Source organism: Carassius carassius, chromosome 9 (genome assembly GCF_963082965.1).
Source record: "Carassius carassius chromosome 9, fCarCar2.1, whole genome shotgun sequence".
Classification (NCBI taxonomy): Eukaryota; Metazoa; Chordata; class Actinopteri; order Cypriniformes; family Cyprinidae; genus Carassius; species Carassius carassius.
In genome coordinates this window covers 10,433,212-10,458,484 of record NC_081763.1, presented here as the reverse complement: position 1 = coordinate 10,458,484, position 25,273 = coordinate 10,433,212, and the positions used below count along the sequence as shown (strand labels likewise).

The window sequence follows — 25,273 nt, the reverse complement described above, 5'->3', positions numbered from 1 at the left end:
TGTGAAGTAAAATATTCTTTGAGTGCTTCACCAGGTATGTAGATATACTTAGATGACAGGTGACACCAGTGGAGGAACTAGAGTTTTAAACAAGGGGTGGCCAAGGCTAATTCAGTGGGTCCATAGATCCTGACAGAAAATCAGTGTATAACTCCAACCTGGCATAAAAAAAACGCATCGATAAATCCTATGATTGCTGATTACTTCACATTACCCCACATTAGCTATATGTTCCTACCATAACTTTAAATGTTATAACTTATTCTCTTACTTCTATCATCTCATTAACCTATGGTTGGAGCAGAAGATTTTTTTTTTTTTTGCAGTCACATGATCCTTCAGAAATCATTCTAATAATCAGATTTTCTGCTCAAAAAAACATGTATTATTATATTATTATTATGCTGAAAAAGGCTAAGTAGATTTTTTTTCAGGTTTCTTTAAGTTTAGATGAATAACATTTTTATTTTCTATCTTTTCTGTTCTCTATAGTGTACATTTTTCTCACTCGTTTATGCACACCGAAAGGCTTTTGGTTATGTGACCGTGTTTTCAAGCTGCTGTCTTTCCGCGGTTGAGTGTAAATTCATGAGACACTATACATTAAGTTGTAGTCTATGTTTCAACATGAATCTGATGTGCACTCTATGTTTATTTCATGCTAATTATAGTTACTGAGGGATAGCGGGAGCATGCATGTGAACCGTCACGCCAATAAAGAGCTCCAAAACCGTATTTGTCACTTGAAATTCTTAATAAAGCTTGAATAATTTGAATGCTGAGACTTTGTTTCCTATTATCAGAAGTGACCTGCTCAAAAGGGACCTTCTCTGTCATGTCTTGTCAGCTCATTGTCCGTCTATGTCCTTTCTTCTCTGTGATGTTTTTCACTCCGTAAGAAAATGAACAAGATAAAGCACAACATGTTCCTGGATCAACGTCTTTGTTGATCCTGGAACAATATTCCAATCAACCAATCAGAATTGAGATATAACTTTTCAGGAAATATCTGTATACCCTTGTATAGGTTATCGGCTATCATTTCACACTGATTTTAGGAATAAATTATGGGTAGGGTTAGGTTTAGGGGTAGGGATTGGGTTAAGTCTGTATTTTTGGACCATAGTGTTGATCCAGGATCATCAAAAGATGTTGATCCAGGAACATGTCTTTGCCGATGCAGAACACCAGACGCATTGCATCCTTGAGTTTGAGGCTAAAATAAATGCTTCTTTCAGTACGATCAAACAAACAAAATGAAAGATTAGTATCTTGATGATTGGGGTGGCACTCAGGGTGGCTGATCAGATGGCAGGGGTGCAGGCTGGTTCCACCACTGGGTGACACGTGGTCAGGTGAGTAAAGGGTTTCTGTACCCTGACTGACCCTGGCGCACAGTAAATCTCTCAGGTTTGCGTATCAGGAAACATCCTACGAATTTTTGACGGTTCCGTTTGGTTTGGCTTTGGCTCCACAAACTTTTACGAAATGCGTCGAGGCAGCTTTAACACCGCTGAAAACAGCGGGTCTCAGAGTGTCCTCTTATTTGGACGATCTCCTTCTCTCTGCTCCGTCATGGAGGCAGGCGAAGATAGATACGAATCGGCTTGTGTCTTATTTAAAAGGCTTAGTCTTCAAAATAAACGACACGAAAAGCTGCTTAGTGCCCACTCAACAAATAATTTACCTGGGTCTCAGGCTGAACTCAGACCTGTACCAGGCGTTCTTTTCAGAGGAGCGCATCAGGTCAATTCATGGTTGTCTCTCCCTTTTCCAGAAAGGGAAAAATATCCTATTCAGACTATGTTAACGTCTTCCAGGCCCTGATGGCCTCGTCAGTGTCAGTCATCCCGTTGTGACTGTTACGGATGAGAGAGTTTCAGCGGTGGGTAGCGGCACAGCGCTTATGTCCGAAGCGCCACAACATGTTCTACCCAGCTTCACAGTCTAGCACAACGACTCATTGTGTGGGGCTTGAAGCATTTTCATTCATTACGAGCGACTCATGTCCCGGGAATAATGAATGTGGGGGCAGATCTCCTGTCCAGGGGGAATCCTCGGTACGGAGAATAGACTCTCCACCCTCAGGTAGTGAACCAGTTGTGGGAGAGGTTCGGCCGAGCTGCCGTAAATCTATTCGCCTCGCATGAAAATACCCATTGCCCCATATTCTTTTCTCTGGCGAGAGACGGTGTACCGATGGCTGTGGCTGCTTTGGCTCACCCGTGGCCAAACGTACTGCTTTACGCGTTTCCTCCTCTGAGTCTGATCGTACCAACTCTAAAAAGAGTAAGAGAGTGTGGTCACTCATTAATTCTGATCGCGCCAAACTGGTCAGGGAAGTTGTGGCTGACGGAGATAATCCAACTCCTGCGCGATCGGCCCTGGCCTCTCCCATTGCGCAGAGACCTCCTCTCACTGGCTCGCGAAGAGATCTTTCATCCGGCACCAAACAATGTGGCTCTTTGGGCCTGGCCCGTGAGAGGTTGAATTTGAGTGTTACGGGTTTGCCTCCGAGGGTGATTGCAACAATTCAAAATGAGAGAGCAGCGTCCACGCGCTCTGAATATGATAGGAAATGCAATGTATTTGAAATTTTTGGTGAGCGAAAAGGCAAACTGTATCTTTTCAATGTTCAGTGGCAGAGGTGTTGTGTTTTCTGCAAGAACTTTTAGATAAGGGGAGAGCCTTCTCTACCATTAAGGTATATTTGGCTGCAATTTCTGCTTGCCATGTGGGGATTGACAGGAATACTATAGGTCAACACCCGCTTGTGTGCAGGTTTATGAGGGGTGGGCGGCGTCTAAACAGGACTTCAAAGCCACTGATTCCACCGTGGGATCTGTCCATGGTCCTTAAAGCACTCTCTCAGTCACCTTTTGAGCCGATAGATAATATCGATTTGAAGCTCCTTTCGCTAAAGGTTGCTTTGTTATTGGCTCTGACGACCACGAAACGAGTTAGTGAACTTCATGCTTTTGTCGGTTCATAACTCTTGTATGGTATTTGCTGCGGATTTCTCGTGAGTATCTCTCAAGACTAACCCAGCTTTTGTGCCTAAGGTGAGCGAGTCAACTTTCGTCTGTAGACAGGTGGATTTATTGGCTTTTCATCGCCCCCCCCCCCACTTTTCTCGTCGGAAGACGAGCGGCTTCATCGTTTGCGGCTTCACCCTGTCCGTGCGTTGTGTCACTACATGGACAGGACGAAGGGATTAAGAAATAGTAATCAGTTATTTGTTTCATAGCATGGGTCTAATTCCTCCAGAGGGGCTTAAGGCTCATAGTGCCCTGTGGGTTAGCCACCTCATGGGCGTGGTTTAAGGGCGTTTCAATTCAGGACATTTGTGCGGCGGCGAGTTGGGCTTCGCCACACACTTTTGTCAGGTTTTATAAGCTGGATGTTACAAAGCCTTCGTTGGCTCATTCCATCCTAAGTGTGTAAAAAAAAAACCCCTTCAGATGTTATTTTTATTTCACGTCTACATCCTATTCTGTGAATAATACATGGAGGGCTTGTGTTATTGTTTTCACACATTACTGAGTTGGTTGGCATGCCTGCTTTGGACAGCATATCTGCAATACGGGAGTTGTCTATATCCCATAGTGAGATACCGAATGAATGTTTGAAAGAGATCTTAAGAGGTTACTCTCATAACCCCGGTCATAGTGAGGTACCTCACTATAGGAATCGCCTCGGGCGTGACCAATCCTGGAAGCACCGATTACACCACGTCTTTTGGTTGACAGACCAATCACGACAGTGATGAGGGAGTCCCGCCTCCCCAATATATACCACTGCATAACGTTCCCCACCTCATTCTCAGCATATCTCTTTCCCGTGCTACTGCAAGGAGGGAAGTGTGGTGAGATACCTCACTCATGTTATCAGAGAACCAGGGTCACGAGAGTAACCTAAAGTTTCCCTTAAGGGATGGTTCACCCAAAAATTACTACCTACAATAGTATGAAAACAAATACTATTGACGGCAATAATATACCAGCAGCTGTTTGTTTATTAGCATTCTTCAAAATATCATCGATTTTCAACAGAAGGGACAACTTGAGAGCGAACTTACAAAGAAAAGATTTTTACACACATGAATAGACAGGCAGGATAGAAATTTTAATTTTACAAAAAGTATCCAATTCCTGACCTTAAATATCCGATTCCTTGTGGTCAAGGTAGGTAGCATCTATTACAAGCCATCAAACAGCTTTCTACAAGTGGAGTTACTGAATCTCATCCAAGTATGTATGCAGCTAGTGTAGAGTCTGAATTTATTGAGGTTTTTATGTACACATGTGAACCTCACCTTACTTAGATGAACTTTCCTCTTTTGTCCTAGAATGGGTGTCTTTCAGAATCTGGACAACTGAGGAAGTCAAATAGAGAGGTATTTTGTAAACACAGTACCAATGCACAAGTTATAAGTGCATAAGCCACAAAACATAAACCATAATTGTAGGTTCAGCCACACAGTGATTGTATTCTGTGGGTTATGAATAAACTTCGATACTATCAAAAAAAAAATTGGCTTTTTTTCAATGATTTATTAAGGTTCTAAACTACACTACAATAAGTTCAAAGCACAATTTTAAAATCAGTTTTACCAAAGGTGACTCAGACAGAAACAGACGGTGAATCAAACAGCTCCTTAAAAGAGTCCTGGGAAAATACCTGAAAATACCTGCGTGTGGAATAGAAAAGGAAACAAACCAGCCGGGTGTGTCTGAATGAAACCACCATACTTCCTTGAGGATGTTTTGCACTCGTTAGTGAGATTTATGTGGTCATTGACCCTAAAAAAGTTTATCGTATATGTGTGTTTTTATTAGACTATGAAGGATCGGTGTTGAACTAATGCTTATGTTAAGTGGATTGGTTTGAATAGGGTCACCATTAAATTTTCTTATTTATATAGTTAAGTGAGTGATACCAAAATGAAATTAAATGTTTTAATTCACTGTCTTTGTCTATCTATCTTCCCCAAACTAGGATTCACATGCACTCTCACTGATGCTACAGATCCTGCAGTGTCATAGAGGAGAGCTACAAAAGCCCAGAACATAAATGACTTATCACTTAATCATTTACAGTTTTTTAAACAAACTACAAGATGAAAATAGAGCAGACAATTTCAGTTTAAATTTCAGTTTCATTTCTGTGTCAGTGTGTATCTCAGAGTCCCTGTAAGTGTGCACTCTTGTAATGAAGGGGAGGAGTTTTACTAGAGTTGGTTTTTCTGTCATTCTAGTTTCTAGTGTTCAGTGTCCTACCTCAAATATAAGTCATTCAAATTCAGAAAATGATTTGTACTGTAAACAGCATTCACAAATTAAATTCTGAATGATATGCAAGTAAGTGCTTCTTTTATTTTATTTATTTATTTATTTTTAAGTGATCAAGTGGAATAGTTTCTCAATGACGCATTTTGTAGACACCTGGTGCAAGGTGTGGTTAGGTGGAGTGTGTTAAAGGAAAGGAGATTACGCTGTGTCTGTGTGTACGTAATAAACTGAGAAGAAACTAGGAAAAACAGGAAGCAAGTCATGAACATAGCAGGGTAAGTATATTCATTAATTAGTAAATTCAAGTTTAGTGTTGTGAATATTTTCTGGTGTGTGGTTTCTATCCATCTGCCATGCAGATTTCAAAACAACAGTCCAGGAAGCAACTTTTAGTTTTGTTTCAGTAGAAGAGAAACCAGAGAATGTCTAATATAATGTAAGAAATCGAAAAGGACATAAGTACTCGTTCATTCAACTTTCGACCTATAACCCATGTTGAACTTGCAAAACCTACAATCAGATCTGAGATTTCTCAACGGCAATCGAGTGAAAGGGACAAATTTAGCCGTCTAGCCCCATAGACTCCCATTCATTTTGCACTCATGGCGATCGCCCCCAGTGGAACTCTGGTGGAACTGCAACCAAATTTCGGTACAATAGGACTTAATAGGGAGTGGGAAGGCTCTCCGTAGACGGGCTCTGGAGAAACTTTGAATATTCATTCGATTTCAATCTCATTATAATATATGGAGTGTATTCAATTAAATTCAAGTTTATTTGTATGCCGCTTTTTACGATACAAATCATTGCAAAGCAACTTTAATTATTTACAATATTTAGTAGTAGCTTATAAGTGGTGACTGTCAGTTTATGTGCATATGACAGAAATGTACGGAAAAAAATCAATTAAAGACGTAATCAAAGACACGGTGAACACTAAAGTAAAATTAATTAGTTTAACCCAAGCTAAAGAATAATAATGCACTTTTGATCAGATGCAACTGCAGTCACAATTTAAGAGATGTGTTTTTAATCTAGATTTAAACAGAGAGAGTGTGTCTGAACCCCGAACATTGTCAGGAAGGCTATTCCAGAGTTTGGGAGCCAAATGTGAAAAAGCTCTACCTCCTTTAGTGGACTTTGCTATCCTAGGAACTACCAAAAGTCCAGCATTTTGTGACCTTAAGGATTGTAGCGTGGTAGAAGGCTAGTTAGGTACACAGGAGCTAAACCATTTAGGGCCTTATAGGTAAGTAATGATAATTTGTAACTGATACGGAACTTAATAGGTAGCCAGTGCAGAGACTGTAGAATTGGGGTAATATAATCATATTTTCTTGACCTGGTAAGGACTCTAGCCGCTGCATTTTGGACCACCTGTAGCTTGTTTGTTGAAGAAGCAGGACAATCACCTAGAAGTGCATTACAATAGTCCAGTCTAGGTTCAATTTGTAACTATATGTACATTTGTTGTATTATACATTTTAATGTTAAAATCAGTGCTTTTTACAGTGACCATCAGTCAATTTTCATATTTTCCCTTATACTGAATTTATTTCATTTCAACATAATTATTTTAATTTATCGCTAAACTACTGTTTATAGACAAGTTCATGTTTCATGTCGCATATCATGCTCATCTTTGTAACATAATTTGATTCATCATTACATAAACAAAAAGCAAGTTCACATGATCATGTTTAAAAGTGCAAAGGTTTTTTTATTTTTTTCAGAGAACCACAGGACATGGATGGAGAGTTAGACGTAGACAAAACATCTGACTCCGAATCTGATTCAAAATCAGAATCTGATTCAGAATCAGAAACTGATTCAGAATCTGAGAGCAGCACAGGATCTGGCAGTCTGAGTGAGAACAACAGCGCAAAGGACGTAAAACAAGGGAAAAAAAGGAAAATGAAAAAACCTAACTGTAAACAGATAAAGCCGTCTTCCATCAGTACAAACAAGAAGAGAAAAGCCGAAGGTACCAAAGTGTGTTTGATTTGAAGCTCAGTTTAAATTTAAATGGCAAAAAAGAAAAAAAAAATTGTTTAATGGAACTGGAATATCTGTTTAATAGGGAAAATCAATATTTGTGATGTTTGTTTCAGACTCCAGCCTGTATTCCAGAGAACAATTTGGAAACAAATCTGAACTTCCTGTCACATGTGGAGATAAAGACGGCGTCCTGCATGTGGAGAAATATAATGACAGTAGGTGCATACAATTAAGGGATGCAGTAAAGTGTAATATCTATGTGAAGAGTCACTTGTTGAAGAATGTCTTGAAAACATTTCTGGAGCATCCAGGCCTGTTCAAAAACGCTTATTCTGTTGCATTGCTTAAATAATTATTTATCTGTTTTCAGTGGAGAAGTGCATCTTCAGCGAAGGCCAGTGGTTCAAGCCCAACGAATTTGAGAGCTTCGGAGGAAAGGAGAGAAGCAAAAAATGGAAGACCAGCATCGTCAGTGATAATATTCCTCTCCAGAAACTCATAGAGGTGCATAAAATAATTGAAATAATCCACAATCAAGAGTGATTATATCTAGCATTCAATTATTGCTCAAATGAATAATGTTGGTATTTAACAGAATATGATTTTATGATTCCATTATTTGTACATTTTAACATGTATTTGAATGTTAATTCAAGTAAACAATAACGTCTATCAGTGTTGATAAACTGAACACATCTTCCATCCATAGGCTGGACTTCTGTCATCCTTTAAGCAAAGCCGGGTTAAGAATAAACAGGTTTGACTGTTTTTGTCACCAACTAGCATAAAAATGACATATATTTAGTGAAATAATGATCATTTTATTATGTTCTCATATATTCACTCAATCTCTGTCTGTTGCACAGATTGACAATCCTGAATCCTCACCTGTTGCTGACAGACTAAGAAAAAGAAAGGTTAGATCCTCTTATGATGACTTTACATGAACAAACTTATAATAATCCGGACGGAGATTTAGCTCAGATGTTTAGGACACAGAATCTCAGATAAACAGGGTTGTGGGAGCTTTTCCTATTTCCCTGTCACTGACACGCATCTCTTAATTTTCACAGTGTCAGAGACCGCTGTTGCCCTCCTGCTCGGGTCAGTATAATAGTGAGCCATAACCAGACAATACGCTCATTAATATCAGCAGTTTTCTATTTCAGTATTCCTGCATTTGTTGTAGAATCAAACGGCAGAAACGATAAGGACAATGGAAGAGTTGTTGATGAGAATGATGAAGATATCATTGACATGAGCGTGTTTGAAGGTCCAACCCTACCTGTTACCTGTGGTTCTGGCTCTGGCATCCTACACAAATACCGCTTTGCCACAGGTCTGTGAGCGGACATATATTTAAAAAATTGCTACAAATATATTATTATGCATTATGTGTTGGTTAAATATGTTTTACATTTATAATATTTGCACACATTTTAAGTACTGTAAGTGTCATTTATTCTAAAGAATGTTAGCACACTTATACTTTAAACAAAGTATGTCACAAAAATTACCAAAACACCAGCTGATTAAAAGTCTCGGAGCAACAGTGAAGACAAGTGAAGCTCTGGCAGCATTTACCTGCAAGTGCCACTTGGTTTGATATTTAATATCTACTGCAGTGACATTTATGTGTGACTTGTGTGCTCAAATACATCTTGGTTTAATGCATAGCTACCTGTGTTAAAGTTTCTTTAACTCTGGTTATTATGGTACAGAGCTTCAGTGTTGTTATTCCAGGGCACTGTGGGAGATGCATAAGAACAGAAGACATCTGGCTGACACCAGAGGATTTCATCAGAGTCAACAAACCAGAAGGAGCATGGAGAAAAGACATTTTATCCAGTGGGGTACCTCTGGAAGAACTTATAATGGTACAAATAGAAAATGGTGTTAAAAAAAGAGATACTTTCTACCTTCAGTCAACCCGGCTAACAAATGGCTTTCTTCTGTGTAGGCATAGATTAGTATTACATGGTTACACATAGTACATGCTATGTGTTCCTCAAAGTGGTACTGTTATTTAGTGATCGGCTTTACTGACTTGAGAATTTGAAGTTTAATTCTTGTTTTATTTTTAATTTTACATTTTAAACTCTTTTAAGTCATTTGACACTTCGTTCTCACATGATTTTCAGAAAAGTGTTTTGGAAACGCATACTCTAAATTGCGATTGTGAGAACTGTAAAGACTTGGATCAATACCTAGTAAGACACCATCTCTTACAATCACAGCCACATCAGCAGACCAACATAACCACTAAACATCCTCTGTGAACTGTTGTCCCAACAGAATGATGACGTGTGTTTCATCTGTGACTCTGAGGGAGATCTCGTGTGTTGTGATGAGTGTCCACGAGCTTTTCATTCACACTGTCACCTACCAGCTGTACCTGAAGACTCACCTGGGTGAGAGCGAGAGAGAGAGAGAAATCATGCTGGATTATACAGACGTATGACTTTGTTTAATACTGTGTGTTTTGTGTGTACAGGAGCCAGTGGAGCTGCACGTTTTGTGTGTTGAAGAAGATGAAAAGTTACGGTCAAAAGACCCAACAGGATGTTTTGAGCAGTCCAGTCCTTTAACAAAGACAAGAGTCATAATTTTTTTTTTTTTTTGCCATCCTATTTTTATATTGTTGTTGTTGTTGTAAATTTTTAAGAACTGAATCTAACTGAATTGTGTTTGTTCCTTACATATATGCTACTGCTTTTTTTATTAGTTGCTTTTTTTAAATAAACCGATTCTTTTATCTAAACAATGTGTGCAGTAATTTGGAGAGTATTTTGTTTGTTTGTTTTTTACATTTAGAAATTCATTATTATTAAACCATTACGATTAGTGTATTTTTTGTTTATATATACTGTATATATATATATATATATATATATATATATATATATCGTAGTATAAGAAGAATGACTTCATATACATGATTTCCACTTGATAAAGTGGAAATCAATATGCTGATCAGGTGGGCAATATGCTGATCAGGTGGGCTTTAAGAAGGCAGATCTAGTGAAAGGTGTGGTTAGGTGGAGCATGTAAAAGGAAAGGAGTTAGACGGTGTGCGTACATAGCTGACTGTGTAAGAGAGAAAGCGAACCAGAAAAATAGACAGAAAGTCATGGACACCGCAAGGTGAGTACATTTATGCAATTATTTGTAATTCCATTTTTTCTGATCTGTTGTTTTCTTTCTTTTATCGCTTTTTATTACTCAAATTTCTAAATAGCAATCCAGGAAGTAACTTTCAGTTTTGTTTCTCCATCAGAGGGAGTAGCCCTGCTTTCAACTGGGTAATTACTGTACGTAAAAATAAATAATAATGCGTTATATTTCTATAAAATAGTGTAAAATTATTTAAAAATGAATTCATTATAAAATAATACATGTAATGTATCAGATTATTGCATTATATGTAATTCATATAATAATGTAATTCAAAAATCGCATGTAAAAGAAGTCATTTGACTCTCAAATTATCCAGTGAATTCAACAGCTGACACGAGCAGACGAGTATATGTTTGTTCAAAGCCATTTCAGACACAATACTAAACATTTTTAACAAAAAACAATAATAGCAATAGTTTCCTTTATTGCATCCTTTTTTTGCTTAAACACGTGAGGATATTTGTCTCACTCCAACCGCGCAATATTCCTATTTGCTGCAACACACTTTAAGGACTGGAATTCACCCATATAGTGTCTGTTAAACTATATATATTTTTTTATATTTATGTAGAATGCGACAGGGTTGTGATTGCATCACAGTGAAGTCACTGAAGGCTGGCTGCTTGCTGTATCTAATAAAATATAATTAAACTGCTGAATTCATAGATACACATATCAAATTCAGTAATTCTAAATCTGTTCTTTTTTTTAGCAGAAGAAACAACATTAAAATCGACAACCCAAAGGACTTTGGATTTTTCACAGATGAAAATTTGTTTGATTTTTTCCGTCAAAACAAGGTAAAGATGTCAACAATAGAAGAGCCGTTGATGCTTCTCCGACATCTCAAGGACAATAAACTCATTACAGATAAGCATTATGTAAGCATGATCTTAACATTCTGACCAATAATATGTCAATATAGAAGCAAAAAGATTTCACATGTGACATTTTTGCCTTTTTTTTTGTTTTATTGAAGCAAAAGCTTGAAAACACTGGTGGAGATAATGATGTGTACAGTGCACTGGAGTACATTGAAAATTGTGGAAAGAAGAATGTTAGAAAGTTCTGGAAATGTGTGGCCCAGGATTATATATTACAGCGTTACTCTCAACTCTCTGAAATCACTGCAGCTCTGATGAACTGTAAGAAATCATATGTCTTGCTAGCTATCAGTCCGTCTGTCTCACCATCTGAAAGTGGTTTTGCTTTAATAGAACAGTGAGGTCTTCGGCACTGCTGATTTATTTTCTAATTCTAGTTTCTAATTCCTCAGCTCTTGAGTGTCAGCCAAAGAAAAAAATAAGAGAAACAGTCGAGGATCGAGGCACAGGAAAAGAAAGAGAGGTTAAAAAGAGAAAGACAGAGAGCAAGTCTGTGAGTGACCAAGCTGGACCATCATCACCAAGCATCAGCAGCCAGAGGACGACAGATGAACACGTGAAGAGAGGTGAGTACTAAATCAGATAGTTGATTCGATTGACCAGCCTGTCTTTTTGTCTGTCTGTCTAAATAATTACATTAAGTTCTGAAACCATTCTGTTTTGAATTTCGAAAGATTCTCCAGATCTTCAGAGCGCTCCAGACTTCAGCACAGAATTGCCGTTTTCCCATCCGTCCGTGCACTGTAAAGCAGGTTGCTATTCATTTTTGGACAAACTCCTTTTGCATTCCCACCATTATATTTAGAAAAAAAATGAAACACGTAAAACAACTTTTAAATGTGTTTTATTCTCTTCTCCCTAAGAGGATCTCTGGAACATGGATGAACACAAGAGATTTCTTCCTGTCACATGTGGGGATAAAAAGGCCTTATTGGACAGAAAAGCATTGTATGAGAGTAAGTAACCCTCAATGTTAAAATATCTCAAAGCAGCATAACCTTCTGTCTCAAGGCACTATAACATTATAGCAATAAAGAGTCCTGCATTTATGCTCTTTAGTTTAATCTTGACATATGTGTTTCAAAATAGCCATTTTTTTCTTTGTTTGATATTTTTTTATTTTATGAGAGTCCAAACAGCTGATAAAAACTTCACAATAATGCACAAGTAATCCACACCACTTCAGTCCATCAGTGTTATATTAAGTGAAAAGCTGTTTTTGTAAGAAACAAAATCATCATTTAAGATATTTTTATTCTGACGGCACCCATTCACTGCAGAGGATCCATTGTTGAGCAAGTGATGTAATGCTACACCTTTATTCTCAGGAAAGAGGGACTGCATTAAACGTGGCAAAGTAATGATCTCACCTTATATATTTGAGGAAATGGGTGGAAAAGAATCATGCAAGTCCTGGAAAACAAGTATATTATGCCAAGGCATAACCCTCAACAGTCTGATTGAGGTGAGAACAAGAAGAGTTGATGCTAATATGCCTTAGTACTTGAATGCATTTTGCCCCAAAATAAAACAATACCTTGTCATTTCTGTGGCTTAATGGTAGTCTTTTAGCCTTAAAAAAATATCATAATTCATAATATTTTCATTGTGCTTTTCTAAGTTGGCTTCTTTTTCTTTTCAGATGAATATTTTGAAGGTACCCGATCATAAAGGAAAATTTACCCTTCATAAATGATGTGCCATGCATCACATTATTTAGCGTTTTCAATCAGTGAATATACTGAGATTATGAATTCTCAAATTGTGTTCCACTTTTAATAAAGTCAGTCAATGAATGGAGTGTTATGTGAAATAAAGCTTCCCTGTTTAATTACTATTTGGCTTTTACCTGAAGAGGGCAGCACAGTTTTATAAAAAACCTCACTGACAGAACCTGAAGGTGAGTTATAAAGACAGAATCATTATGTGTTGACCACTACACACAGCATAACTGATAAGAGTGAGAAACAGATCAAGATATCCAACCTATTGTAATTTTAGCCATTTATAACTTGATTTTACGAGGCTGTCACTTTCAGTTATTCTACTGGTAAAAAAAAAATCGTTTTGCTTCTGGAAATAGCACACTGGTTTCTGTTATCATATCATTGTGATTAATTATAACAATCATAAACGCACATATAATACAAATGTTTAACAAAAATGTATTAAAACTCAAATTTTGCCATGATAAAATGTGGATCTATCTATCAGACTGATTCTATCTATCTATCTATCTATCTATCTATCTATCTATCTATCTATCTATCTATCTATCTATCTATCTATCTATCTATCTATCTATCTATCTATCTATCTATCTATCAGACTGATTCTATCTATCTATCTATCTATCTATCTATCTATCTATCTATCTATCTATCTATCTATCTATCTATCTATCTATCTATCTATCTATCTATCTATCTATCTATCTATCTATCAGACTGATTCTATCTATCTATCTATCTATCTATCTATCTATCTATCTATCTATCTATCTATCTATCTATCTATCTATCTATCTATCTATCTATCTATCTATCTATCTATCTATCAGACTGATTCTATCTATCTATCTATCTATCTATCTATCTATCTATCTATCTATCTATCTATCTATCTATCTATCTATCTATCTATCTATCTATCTATCTATCTATCTATCTATCTATCTATCTATCTATCTATCTATCTATCTATCAGACTGATTCTATCTATCTATCTATCTATCTATCTATCTATCTATCTATCTATCTATCTATCTATCTATCTATCTATCTATCTATCTATCTATCTATCTATCTATCTATCTATCTATCTATCTATCTATCTATATATCTGTCTATCTGTCTGTCTGTCTGTCTGTTTGTCTGTCTATCTATCTGTCTGTCTGTATCTCTCTCTCTCTCTCTCTCTCTCTCTCTCTCTCCCTCTCCGCGTTTGCGCATGCGTGGGCGTTAATGGAGCTAGTGGAGAGTGAATCGGAGCATTTATTTTTCTCAACTTTGCAGTCTGTTACTTTTCTTTTTTTTATGTGAGTATTGTTGCTGTATTTTGTATATATATTTTATATATATTTGTGCCTTTTGATGTCAATATCGGAATGCAAATAATAAATAATAATAAACAATAATAAAAGCATACATTTGATTTAAACAATAGGTCTACATAATATTCACATAATATTTACATCTAATCCAATAATGTATTGTATTAGCCCTACAAACCTTACTAACATTTTTACATAACATTTATTTATTTTATCTCACAATTCTGAATTTTTTTCCTCGCAAATGCAAGTTTATATATCCAAATTCAGACTTTATAACTTGACTTAACTCAAAAATAGTGAATTTGTCAATTCTGAGGGGGGGGAAACGAAGTGCTGAGGCTAAAAGAGAGAATGACGAGTTGTTTTTCCTTATTAGAATTGTGAGATATAATCTCGGAACTGCGAGAATAAAGTCAGAATTTTGATATATGAAATCAAATTTACTTTTTTTTTAATTCTTTTATTCCAGTTGAAAAGCATCATTTTCTGCCACTAGATAGTCTCCGCAAACACACACACACACACACACACACACACAAAAGTCATCCCTGTTTTGGATCTGTAAGACTTTCCCACTATAGCGGAATGTTGAAGTCAATGATTATTTTTTCTGATCAAACGTTGTTTATTAAATCAGCCAGATTTTTTATGAGACAGAGGGGAAAGCTGTCTATCTAATCCAGATGTATATTGGTTGAAAAACATATACAAAGATTGAGCTCTAGACTAAGTCAAAATTAAAATGATCAAATGGTGGAATCATAAAAAAAAGTGCTTGGTTTGTGCTTTTTGGTTTACTCTCTCCTAATGAGTAATTTTAAAATCTCCTCCATTAATTTAAATGGAGCGAGAGATGCTGCTAAAAGATCACAATTATATGTTTTGAAAATGAAAAATATTGATATAGCATTTGTTCAAGAAACTCACAGTACACCAGATAATGTAATTGAGTGGCAAAAAGAATGGGATGGTCATATCTGTCTAAATCATAAAACTGTTTTTAGTGCAGGAGTTGGAATTTTTTTTCAATGAATTTTCTACCAGAATCATGTAAGGTAGAACAAATAATAGATGGAAGATTATTAAAAGTTACATCGAAAAATGAAAAGATAACACTTGAATAGATTAATGTGTATGCTCCAGTAAATGCATCTGAAAGAATGATTTTTTTTAGATATGCTTGCTAAAACAATTCAGCAATGTGAAGATCATTATATGATACTTGGTGGAGATTTTAACTGTACTGCCAGTGATATTTATATGAATCATCTGGAGCCTCATGGCCCTTCAAGGCGAAAAATGTTACAACTCATTATATCAAATGAACTTTGTGATATTTGGAGAAATCTGCATAATAATATAAGACAGTATGCATGGGAACATGTAAGAGAAAATCACATTGCTTTAGCAAGGCTGGATAGATTTTATTGTTATTATTTTCAATCTCAGTGTTTTAAAAGTTGTCATATATGTCCAGTTCAGACCATTCTATTGTGATAAGTTCTGTTTATATTAAATATATAAGAAATAAGAGTGCTTATTGGTATTTTAATTGTGCACTTTTTGAAGATTTTAATTTAAAAAATGGTTTGTTTTTTTGGGGCAAAATGGAAATTGCAAAAATAAAATTTCAGTTAATTAAAACAATGGTGGGATGTTGGGAAATTCAAATAGAAGTGTTTTGTAATCAGTGTGCTTTCAATGTAACAAAGGACATTGTGGGGTATATAAAAAATGTAGAAGTGGATATTGTGGAGCTTCAGAATTTATGTGACTCCATAGGAGATCAAGATCATTTTAAATCATTGAAAAAGAAAAAAAAAACAGTTTTGGCTGATCTGTTAGGAGCACAAGGGGCTTTGGTAAGATCAAGATTTCAGAATATATCTGAAATGGATGTCTCTGCCAGATTTTGTATTATTTTTATTATTTTTTATAATTTTTTTTTTTGAATGGAAAAGAAAAATGGCCAGTGTCGGTTAATTCATTGTTTAAGATCTATTGATGGGAAAGAACTCACAAAAATATACGCAGAAGAGCAGTTAACTTTTATGAAGAGCTCTATGCAAGTGAGCATGAAGAAAATGTTTTTCTGGCACAAAATGTTTATAAAGATCTTCCTCAGGTGCCTCAAGAATCTTTTGAAGAATTGATTAAACCTTTGTCAAAAGAGGAGTTGTACGTTTCATTACAAAGTTTAAAAAGGGCACCAGGAATTGATGGCATATTGAGCGATTTTGGGAGATGATTTAATTGAAGTTTTGAATGAAAGTTTGAATGGAGGACAGCTGACAAAGGGCAGTAAAAGGGCAGTTTTACCCCTGCTCCCAAAAAAAGGTGATTTGAAAGAAATAAAAAATTGGAGAGCAGTAGAATCCAAAATTATCCAAAACTTTGGCTAATCGATTAGAACAAAAGGTGATGGGAATGATAATACATATAGATCAGTCATATTGTATACCCAAAAGATAGATTGTGATTGTGAGATAGAGTGTGATTTCACTGATGAGAGATGTTTGGGAGGTTTCAAGGATTTTTGGTTTCAAATTTGGTCTGATTTCATTAGACCAGGAAAAGGCCTTTGACTGTGTGGAACATTGTTATTTGTGGGATACTTTTAAAGCTCTTGGTTTTTCTCCTGATTTTATAGATATGATAAAGTTCCTTTATGAGCACATTGAAAGCATATTGAAGATCAATGCTGGCTTGAGTTTTCCTTTTAAGGTTGAAAGAGAAATAAGACAGGGATGTTCAGTGTCTGGGATTTTATATTCCAATGCCATGGAACCATTTGTAAATCAAATAAGAGGGAATATTTGTGGTTTTAAATTTGATAGTAGTTATATGTCATTAAAGTTATCAGCTTATGCTGATGATATAGTGGTTTTAATTAATGACCAAGAAAATGTTAATAGACTAATAAAAATTGTTGAAGATTTTGGTAAAATCTCCTCTTCAAAGATTAATTGGTCAAAGAGTTCAGTTAGTAGGGAATTGGAAAGCTGAAAAACCAACTTTGCCAGGTGAAATGTTATGGACAAAGGATGGTTTTAAATATTAGGGGGTGTTTTAGGAGATAAAGTGATGATGGAGAAAAATTGGGAAAATGTTTTGGAAAAAGTACAAGGCAGATTAGCAAGGTGGAAATGGCTTATAACAAAAATATCATTTAGGGGGAGAATCCTTGTAAATTAATAATTTAGTGGCAATCCTGTTATGGCATCGTTGAGCAATATAAGAACCTCCACTTGTTAGAAAAGATTCAAACATCTATTGTTAATTTTTGGGGGGATAAATTACATTGGCTTCCTAAAAGTGTGTTGTATCTTCCTTTAGGAGAGGGAGGACAAGGTCTAATACATCTTGAAAGCCGGAAAGCAGCTTTTAGAGTGCAATTTGTTTAAACATTGTTGTATCAGAATTTGTCTTGGAATAATGTTGCTTTTAAACTGTTAAGTGTGGTTGGGGAAATGGGATTAAGTAAAGAAGTGATTGGAAAGTAATTTTTTTTTTTTTTTTTTTTTTTATGAAGGAGTTCGGAAATCATGGTGTTTGATGAAAATAAGGTCTATTGAAGGAAAATCTTTATATATGTTGTTTGTTAGAACCATATGGATCTCGTTTGAATTTGTCTTGTGAGATATCATCATGGTTTGAACAAAAAATGAAAAATGCACAGATCTTAATAATGAAGGACTTGGTGGAAGTGACCGGAAGGAAGTGATATTGTTGCATTGACTCATAAACTTGGACTTCGTTCTGAACGAATAGTTGGACAGATGTTGGAAAAATGTCGAAGATCATTATCTGAAGAAGAAAGGATGCTTCTATATGATTATTCAATATTGCAACAAAGACCAGAAGCAGAAGACAATTTTCCAGCAATGATGATTTACCAGATACGGAAATGGACTGTGTGGAAAATATTTGTATAAAGTATGTGTGTTGAACAAAAAGCAGTTGGTACATCGTTCTGGTACTCCATGGCGAAGTCATTTTTGTATTGCTTCTAATTTTAAACCAATGTGGGGTACGTTATACAAGCTACCATTGACAAAAAATATTGGAGATTTGCAGTGGAGGATTTTGCTTGGCATTGTTGCAGTTAATGCATTCATTTCTATTTTGAATCCCCAAGTAATAGACAGTTGTAATTTTTGTGGGCAGAGAGAAACTATTTTTCACTGCAGTTTTATACAGTTTTAAAAACATTTTAAAGGTTACAATCTCTGTTTGAAGAGCTGACAATGTTTTTTGATGGCTTTCAGTGTACCTGTAATTATTTATGGTTTTAAGGAATCTAAAGTAAAGAAAAGGAGAAGTACTCTGTTAAGTTGAAAATTATAATTTACTATTTGGTGATATTATAAAATGAGATAATAAGTGAAAGAATTTAAATGTATAATAAAGATTTTAAAAATCAAAATCTCTCTCTCTCTCTCTCTCTCTCTCTCTCTATATATATATATATATATATATAGACATCTCTGATCCATATTCAAATGTTGACGAAGTCTACTTTGATTTAACAAATTTATAATTAGTTTTTATTCAAGATTGACAACATTTGTCAAGCATAACTTCCTCCATATCACATTAAAAAAAAAAATTTCTTGTTTTGTACAATATATAGATGGTAATAATGGTAATACTGGAAAATGCTCAAGTTGTTAAACATTAATTAATGCATTAGACATCATGAGCTCATGAACATTTTTTTCCACATCTCAAATTACAACCCGAATTCCGGAAAAGTTGGGACGTTTTTTAAATTTTAATAAAATGAAAACTAATAGACTTTCAAATCACATGAGCCAATATTGTATTCACCATAGAACATAGATAACATAGCAAATGTTTAAACTGAGAAAGTTTACAATTTTATGCACAAAATGAGCTCATTTCAATTTTGATTTCTGCTACAGGTCTCAAAATAGTTGGGACGGGGCATGTTTACCATGGTGTAGCATCTCCTTTTCTTTTCAAAACAGTTTGAAGACGTCTGGGCATTGAGGCTATGAGTTGCTGGAGTTTTGCTGTTGGAATTTGGTCCCATTCTTGCCTTATATAGATTTCCAGCTGCTGAAGAGTTCGTGGTCGTCTTTGACGTATTTTTCGTTTAATGATGCGCCAAATGTTCTCTATAGGTGAAAGATCTGGACTGCAGGCAGGCCAGGTTAGCACCCGGACTCTTCTACGACGAAGCCATGCTGTTGTTATAGCTGCAGTATGTGGTTTTGCATTATCCTGCTGAAATAAACAAGGCCTTCCCTGAAATAGACGTTGTTTGGAGGGAAGCATATGTTGCTCTAAAACCTTTATATACCTTTCAGCATTCACAGAGCCTTCCAAAACATGCAAGCTGCCCAAACCGTATACACTTATGCACCCCCATACCATCAGAGATGCTGGCTTTTGAACTGAACGCTGATAACATGCTGGAAGGTCTCCCTCCTCTTTAGCCCGGAGGACACGGCGTCCGTGATTTCCAACAAGAATGTCAAATTTGGACTCGTCTGACCATAAAACACTATTCCACTTTGAAATAGTCCATTTTAAATGAGCCTTGGCCCACAGGACACGACGGCGCTTCTGGACCATGTTCACATATGGCTTCCTTTTTGCATGATAGAGCTTTAGTTGGCATCTGCTGACGGCACGGCGGATTGTGTTTACCGACAGTGGTTTCTGAAAGTATTCCTGGCCCATTTAGTAATGTCATTGACACAATCATGCCGATGAGTGATGCAGTGTCGTCTGAGAGCCCGAAGACCACGGGCATCCAATAAAGGTCTCCGGCCTTGTCCCTTACGCACAGAGATTTCTCCAGTTTCTCTGAATCTTTTGATGATGTTATGCACTGTAGATGATGAGATTTGCAAAGCCTTTGCAATTTGACGTTGAGGAACATTGTTTTTAAAGTTTTCCACAATTTTTTTACGCAGTCTTTCACAGATTGGAGAGCCTCTGCCCATCTTTACTTCTGAGAGACTCTGCTTCTCTAAGACAAAGCTTTTATAGCTAATCATGTTACAGACCTGATATCAATTAACTTAATAAGTCACTAGATGTTCCCCCAGCTGAATCTTTTCAAAACTGCTTGCTTTTTTAGCCATTTGTTGCCCCCGTGCCAACTTTTTTGAGACCTGTAGCAGGCATTAAATTTTAAATGAGCTAATTAAGTGGATAAAAGTGTAAAATTTCTCAGTTTAAACATTTGCTACGTTATCTATGTTCTATTGTGAATAAAATATTGGCTCATGTGATTTGAAATTCCTTTAGTTTTCATTTTATTAAAATTTAAAAAACGTCCCAACTTTTCCGGAATGCGGGTTGTAAAAAGTGGAAAGATTCTAAGGAATGTTGTGTATACATGCTTGCCTGTGTGTGATACAGAAAAACAGTAAAAGAGTTAATAATGTATGAAATCATATGCAAAAATAATAACATTATCTGGAAGAGGCAAAGAATAATATCCTTTTGTGAATGTTTTCTAAAATTGTTATAGCTTTGTTTTCACTCAGATGCAAAGACAACGTGGCAGGAAGCAGCTTTCAGTTTCGTTTCTGTGTGGGAGTGTGGGAGGGGAGATATTCCACCACGGACTGCTCAACATGGCGGAACCCGTCCACATGCTGTTCAACTACTGCAGATGATCCACAGCCTCCTTCAAGAAGTTACTCTTTCAGAGCATTCCAGAATCTGATCGGCTGAGTGAAAACAGCAGTAGAGATAAAAAATGTCAAGGGATTAATAAAAGGAGGATGAAGAAACAAAGTTGTACGAAGAGACAACAGACGGGTTCATCCTCCCATTCTAAACCTAAAAAGAAGAAGCAAGCAAAGAGACAAAACTGCCCCAGTGAGTCTTTTTTTCTTTTATAAATATATGTCAAAACAGCAATAAATCTTTGAAATGACAATAAATGCACGTTACACTGCCTAATATGTTACTAAGAAGTTTATTTCTTCTTCAACGATCTGACTTTGATTTGACTTTTTTCAAAATCATCCGCAGGACTAAAAAAAAAGCCTCAAAATAAATCCCAACTTCCTGTTACATGTGGCTTTAAAGAGGGGGCCCTGTATTTGAAGAAATATTGTGACAGTAGGTGCAGAAACATTTCTACAGTACATGTTAAAGAATTGAGTAATGCTAATGGAGAGCTACACGTTTGTGAATGTCTGGAGATTGTAATTCTGGAGCATCCAGAACATCCAGGTGCTCAAAAACAATAGTGGATGAATAAATGGTTTTTCTGTCTTTAGAGCAGAAGTGCATCTCCAGTGAGGGCCAGTGGTTTACACCCCCTGAGTTTGAGAGGTTTGGGATGAAGGAGAGGCACAAAAAGTGGAAGACCAGCATCCTTTGCAAAGGGATTCCACTCCAGAAACTCATAGAGGTGATTGAGACCGGTTTCAGTAGCAGTTTTAACTAATGCACACTCAAGTGTAATTATAATTTACTTTAGTTTTTTAGTTGTTACTATTTTTTGTTGTTGTTGTTGTTAATATGGCCTTCCTGATTGAAAACAGTTACCTGAAATAAAAATGGACACTATGCAGATAATATAAATATATACATTTTTCTAACTTTGTTCCTTTTCTGTTCAAAGGATGGATTTCTCTTAAATATAAGCTTTATTAAAAGCAAGGTTCAGGATGCAAAGGTTTGGCTGCTCTTCGATCATTGTAGATACGATTTGAAGAGGAGATAACCTTTCAAATGTGACTTAAGAGTGATCAAGATGTTCATCAAAATTTATCCTTTTGTATTCAGCAGAAGAAAAAAAGCCACATGGGTTTGGAAAAACAGGGTGAGTAAATGGGGACTAATTGTCTTTCTTTTTTTGAGGAGTATTCCTTTAAATAAGATCATAACAACAGTTCTGTTTAGTGAATATTTGTGTATTAGTTGTAGAATCACCTGATAAGATCGAAGACAATCAAGATGAAGATGACGGTGTTGACATGAACATGTTTGAAGGTCCAGTCCTACCTGTTACCTGTGGTTCTGATTCTGGCGTTCTACACAAATATCGATTTTCCAAAGGTGTGGGAATGCTTTTATAACAGTTATAATAAATATCAATATGTTGTTAGTGTTTTACATACATACCTAAAACATTTTGAACCCAAGCTCTCTGTTTCTTGCAAGCCAAGCTCTATGAAGATATGTGACTCTGCCTACATTTCTGCAAAATCTGAAATACTTTACTGAGGATATATTTCTCTGCACTTTTCGATGACACCTCCAATAGAGGTGCTATCAGGGTATTTGTAGGCAGAGTCCCGTATTGTTTTTTTCTCTCACATAATGACGATGAATGTAAATGCACTGCTTGACTGCAGCGGTACAAGACTTTTGCACTCAGTGTTGTCTTAATCTCAGGGTATTGTGGGAGATGCATAAGAACAGAGAGCCACTGGCTGACGCCTGAGGATTTCACCAAACTGAGCAAACCAGATGGAACATGGAAGAAAGACATTGTGTCCCATGGAATGCCTCTTGGGAAGCTTATAACGGTAAAAGAAAATACTAAATAGTAAACAATTTACAATGGATGAAAAATTGCTGTCTGTTGGCCTGGCAGGGTCTGATCAAGTGTTTTGCAGTACACAATCCTGATGGGTTTTCAAATATTTTCAGAAAAGCATTTTGCAACCACATACAGCCAACTGTGACTGTGAGATCTGCGAAGAACCGTATCAGAACCAAGTAGGACATTGTCACTCACATACAGTCATGCCAAAGCATGAACAAAGACCACCATAACTCATCACAACTACTGACGTTTGAAATTATTTCTGCAGTGTGCTTCATAACAGTATAGTTTTATTTCTGTATGAACTCTTGTCCCAGCTAAATGATGACGTGTGTTTCATCTGTGACTCTGAGGGAGATCTCGTGTGTTGTGATGAGTGTCCACGAGCTTTTCATGCACACTGTCACCTTCCAGCTGTAAATGAAGACTCACCTGGGTGAGAGCGAGAGAGAGAGAGAAATCATGCTGGATTATACAGACAGACGTATGACTTTGTTTAATACTGTGTGTTTTGTGTGTACAGGAGCCAGTGGAGCTGCACGTTTTGTGTGTTGAAGAAGATGAAAAGTTCCGGTCAAAAGACCCAACAGGATGTTTTGAGCAGTCCAGTCTCTCAGTACACACTGGTAAAGTCCATACAATGGAAGTCAATGGGGTCCAAAATGACATTTCTTTTATTGTACAGACAAAAACAATTCTTTAACACTTAGAGTCTGTTTGATTGTCTTCTAGCACTGCCAGTACCTGCTGTTACACCTGCTACACGAGAGCATGAGCGACCCCTGTGCCAAAGTAAACCTTCATCTGGCTCTTGGTCAATATTTACAGTTCTTATGTGTGGTGTTTATGTACAGTATGTGACGGATACACTGCTGGTGTCTAGGGTCCAGGATTCAGTGAGAACATCTGTGGTCCCATGATGCTGGGCAGAGTGAAGCTGAACTTGGAGAATAATGATTATCTAACAGTGCGAGAGTTTGTCTCAGATATTGAATACGTTTTCCACCACTGCACCGCCAAAAGGGTGAGTTTCACTTGGGCTTGCAAATGTTTCTAATGACGGGAGGAATTGTCTAAACAATTCCATATACATGGTGTTTTTTATTAACTGAATTCTACATTTCTCTCTTTCTTCTCTGCAGGATAATGACTTCAGTAGAATGACCTCTAGGCTGACGGAACTGCTTAAAATCATCTTTAAGCTGCTGTAACATCACGTCTTAACAAAGACGTCCTTTCAGACCACCAGTAAAAGTGTAACTGAATCATATCCAGTCTTTTTCAATCAATGTGCCACATACAGTAATGTGTACATTTGTACTTTTAAAAAGGATATATGGCATACATGAGAAGTGCAGCCTTCTGCCTTTCAATACAGTAACTGTAATGCAAACTGTTGTCACAGTTTACAGCAGGTAATACTAACAGACTGCAGTGTTATATTGACAATATGACTAAGCATTTTCCAGTTTTTTTTGTGAACAATGACTCAAGGACATCAGGCATACCAGAGGTTTTCCCCCCGCTGCCTGGCCAAGGCCAGAATAGCATGTGATGTTGAAAGAGGTTCTTTGGCCTGCTCCAGACCAAAAACAGGATACTGGGGCAGAATAATTATTTTTGATGTCGTTTGCTGTATTGTATTGTACTGTACTCTACAGTACGTTAAATTAAGGAATAAAACGGTTGGGGAGTACCACACTTATTACCGTTTTTTGTAGTATTGTTTTAAATTAATCTCAGCAGTGTGTATAACTGTGTTGAAGTGTGTGTGTTTTTGACTGTTTGTGTGTCATATCTGAGAGCAAAGTTTGGTTTTTCAGCAAGATTGAGTTGTTTTGAGTGGAGAGCTTCATTATGATCTGAATATAGGACGTCTGGGGAATTGAGTTAAAAGTTATGGATTTGCGTTTTACTGTTTTGAGAATATGAGGCATAGTTTCAAGAAATTTGTTTAAGCAATCTGGAAAAACTGTAATAGTGTCGTAAGAACATTAACTTATAATCCAAAAGAGAATACTACAGAGCAGGTATTCCAAAACATTTGATATAGTTCTAACAGAAACTTATCTGTGAATGTGGGTGAGAAAGTAAGTGTGTGTGTGTGTGTGTGTGTGTGTCAGTGTGTGTGTGAGGGAGTGTATTGAATGAGTGTGTGTAGCATGTGGACTACACTGCAGAGGTCTCTTCAGCTACTGATGCCTTTAAGCACAACAAGTCTCTCAGAGCGGCTCACAATAAATGCTGCTGCTCCACGCGAGTTTAGACAATTATACCAATATATCGTGGCATTCAAATTTAATGTTGTACAACACTGTATTTT

General features: G+C 36.5%; 3 protein-coding genes across 5 annotated transcripts; all 3 read left to right on the top strand.

The window, feature by feature from the left end:
* Positions 1-5,463: 5,463 nt before the first annotated feature.
* On the top strand, positions 5,464-24,167 carry LOC132148912 (nuclear body protein SP140-like protein). Of its 2 annotated transcripts, XM_059557708.1 has the most exons (15): positions 5,464-5,566; positions 7,025-7,275; positions 7,403-7,504; positions 7,660-7,793; positions 7,999-8,046; positions 8,156-8,206; positions 8,363-8,393; positions 8,479-8,628; positions 9,033-9,166; positions 9,431-9,499; positions 9,585-9,700; positions 23,474-23,576; positions 23,683-23,742; positions 23,834-23,974; positions 24,093-24,167. In XM_059557708.1, exons 1-15 carry the CDS (start codon positions 5,553-5,555, stop codon positions 24,159-24,161), a joined length of 1,473 nt encoding a protein of 490 aa, XP_059413691.1. In that variant the 5' UTR covers positions 5,464-5,552; the 3' UTR covers positions 24,162-24,167. The 2 variants fall into 2 exon arrangements, with proteins under 2 accessions (XP_059413691.1, XP_059413692.1); XM_059557709.1 differs by lacking the exons at positions 23,474-23,576; positions 23,683-23,742; positions 23,834-23,974; positions 24,093-24,167 and adding an exon at positions 9,784-10,029.
* si:dkey-68o6.8 (uncharacterized) lies at positions 10,357-13,176 on the top strand. Of its 2 annotated transcripts, none has more exons than XM_059557226.1 (8): positions 10,357-10,433; positions 11,179-11,347; positions 11,446-11,611; positions 11,743-11,916; positions 12,025-12,102; positions 12,214-12,306; positions 12,679-12,815; positions 12,993-13,176. In XM_059557226.1, the coding sequence occupies exons 1-8, from the start codon at positions 10,420-10,422 to the stop codon at positions 13,044-13,046; spliced, it is 885 nt and encodes a 294-aa protein (XP_059413209.1). In that variant the 5' UTR covers positions 10,357-10,419; the 3' UTR covers positions 13,047-13,176. The 2 variants fall into 2 exon arrangements, with proteins under 2 accessions (XP_059413209.1, XP_059413210.1); XM_059557227.1 differs by having other exon boundaries at positions 11,182-11,347; positions 12,993-13,174.
* On the top strand, positions 20,746-22,204 carry LOC132148913 (nuclear autoantigen Sp-100-like). Its single transcript, XM_059557710.1, has 4 exons — positions 20,746-20,825; positions 20,866-21,266; positions 21,674-21,807; positions 22,021-22,204. The coding sequence occupies exons 2-4, from the start codon at positions 21,170-21,172 to the stop codon at positions 22,120-22,122; spliced, it is 333 nt and encodes a 110-aa protein (XP_059413693.1). The 5' UTR covers positions 20,746-20,825; positions 20,866-21,169; the 3' UTR covers positions 22,123-22,204.
* Positions 24,168-25,273: the final 1,106 nt, after the last annotated feature.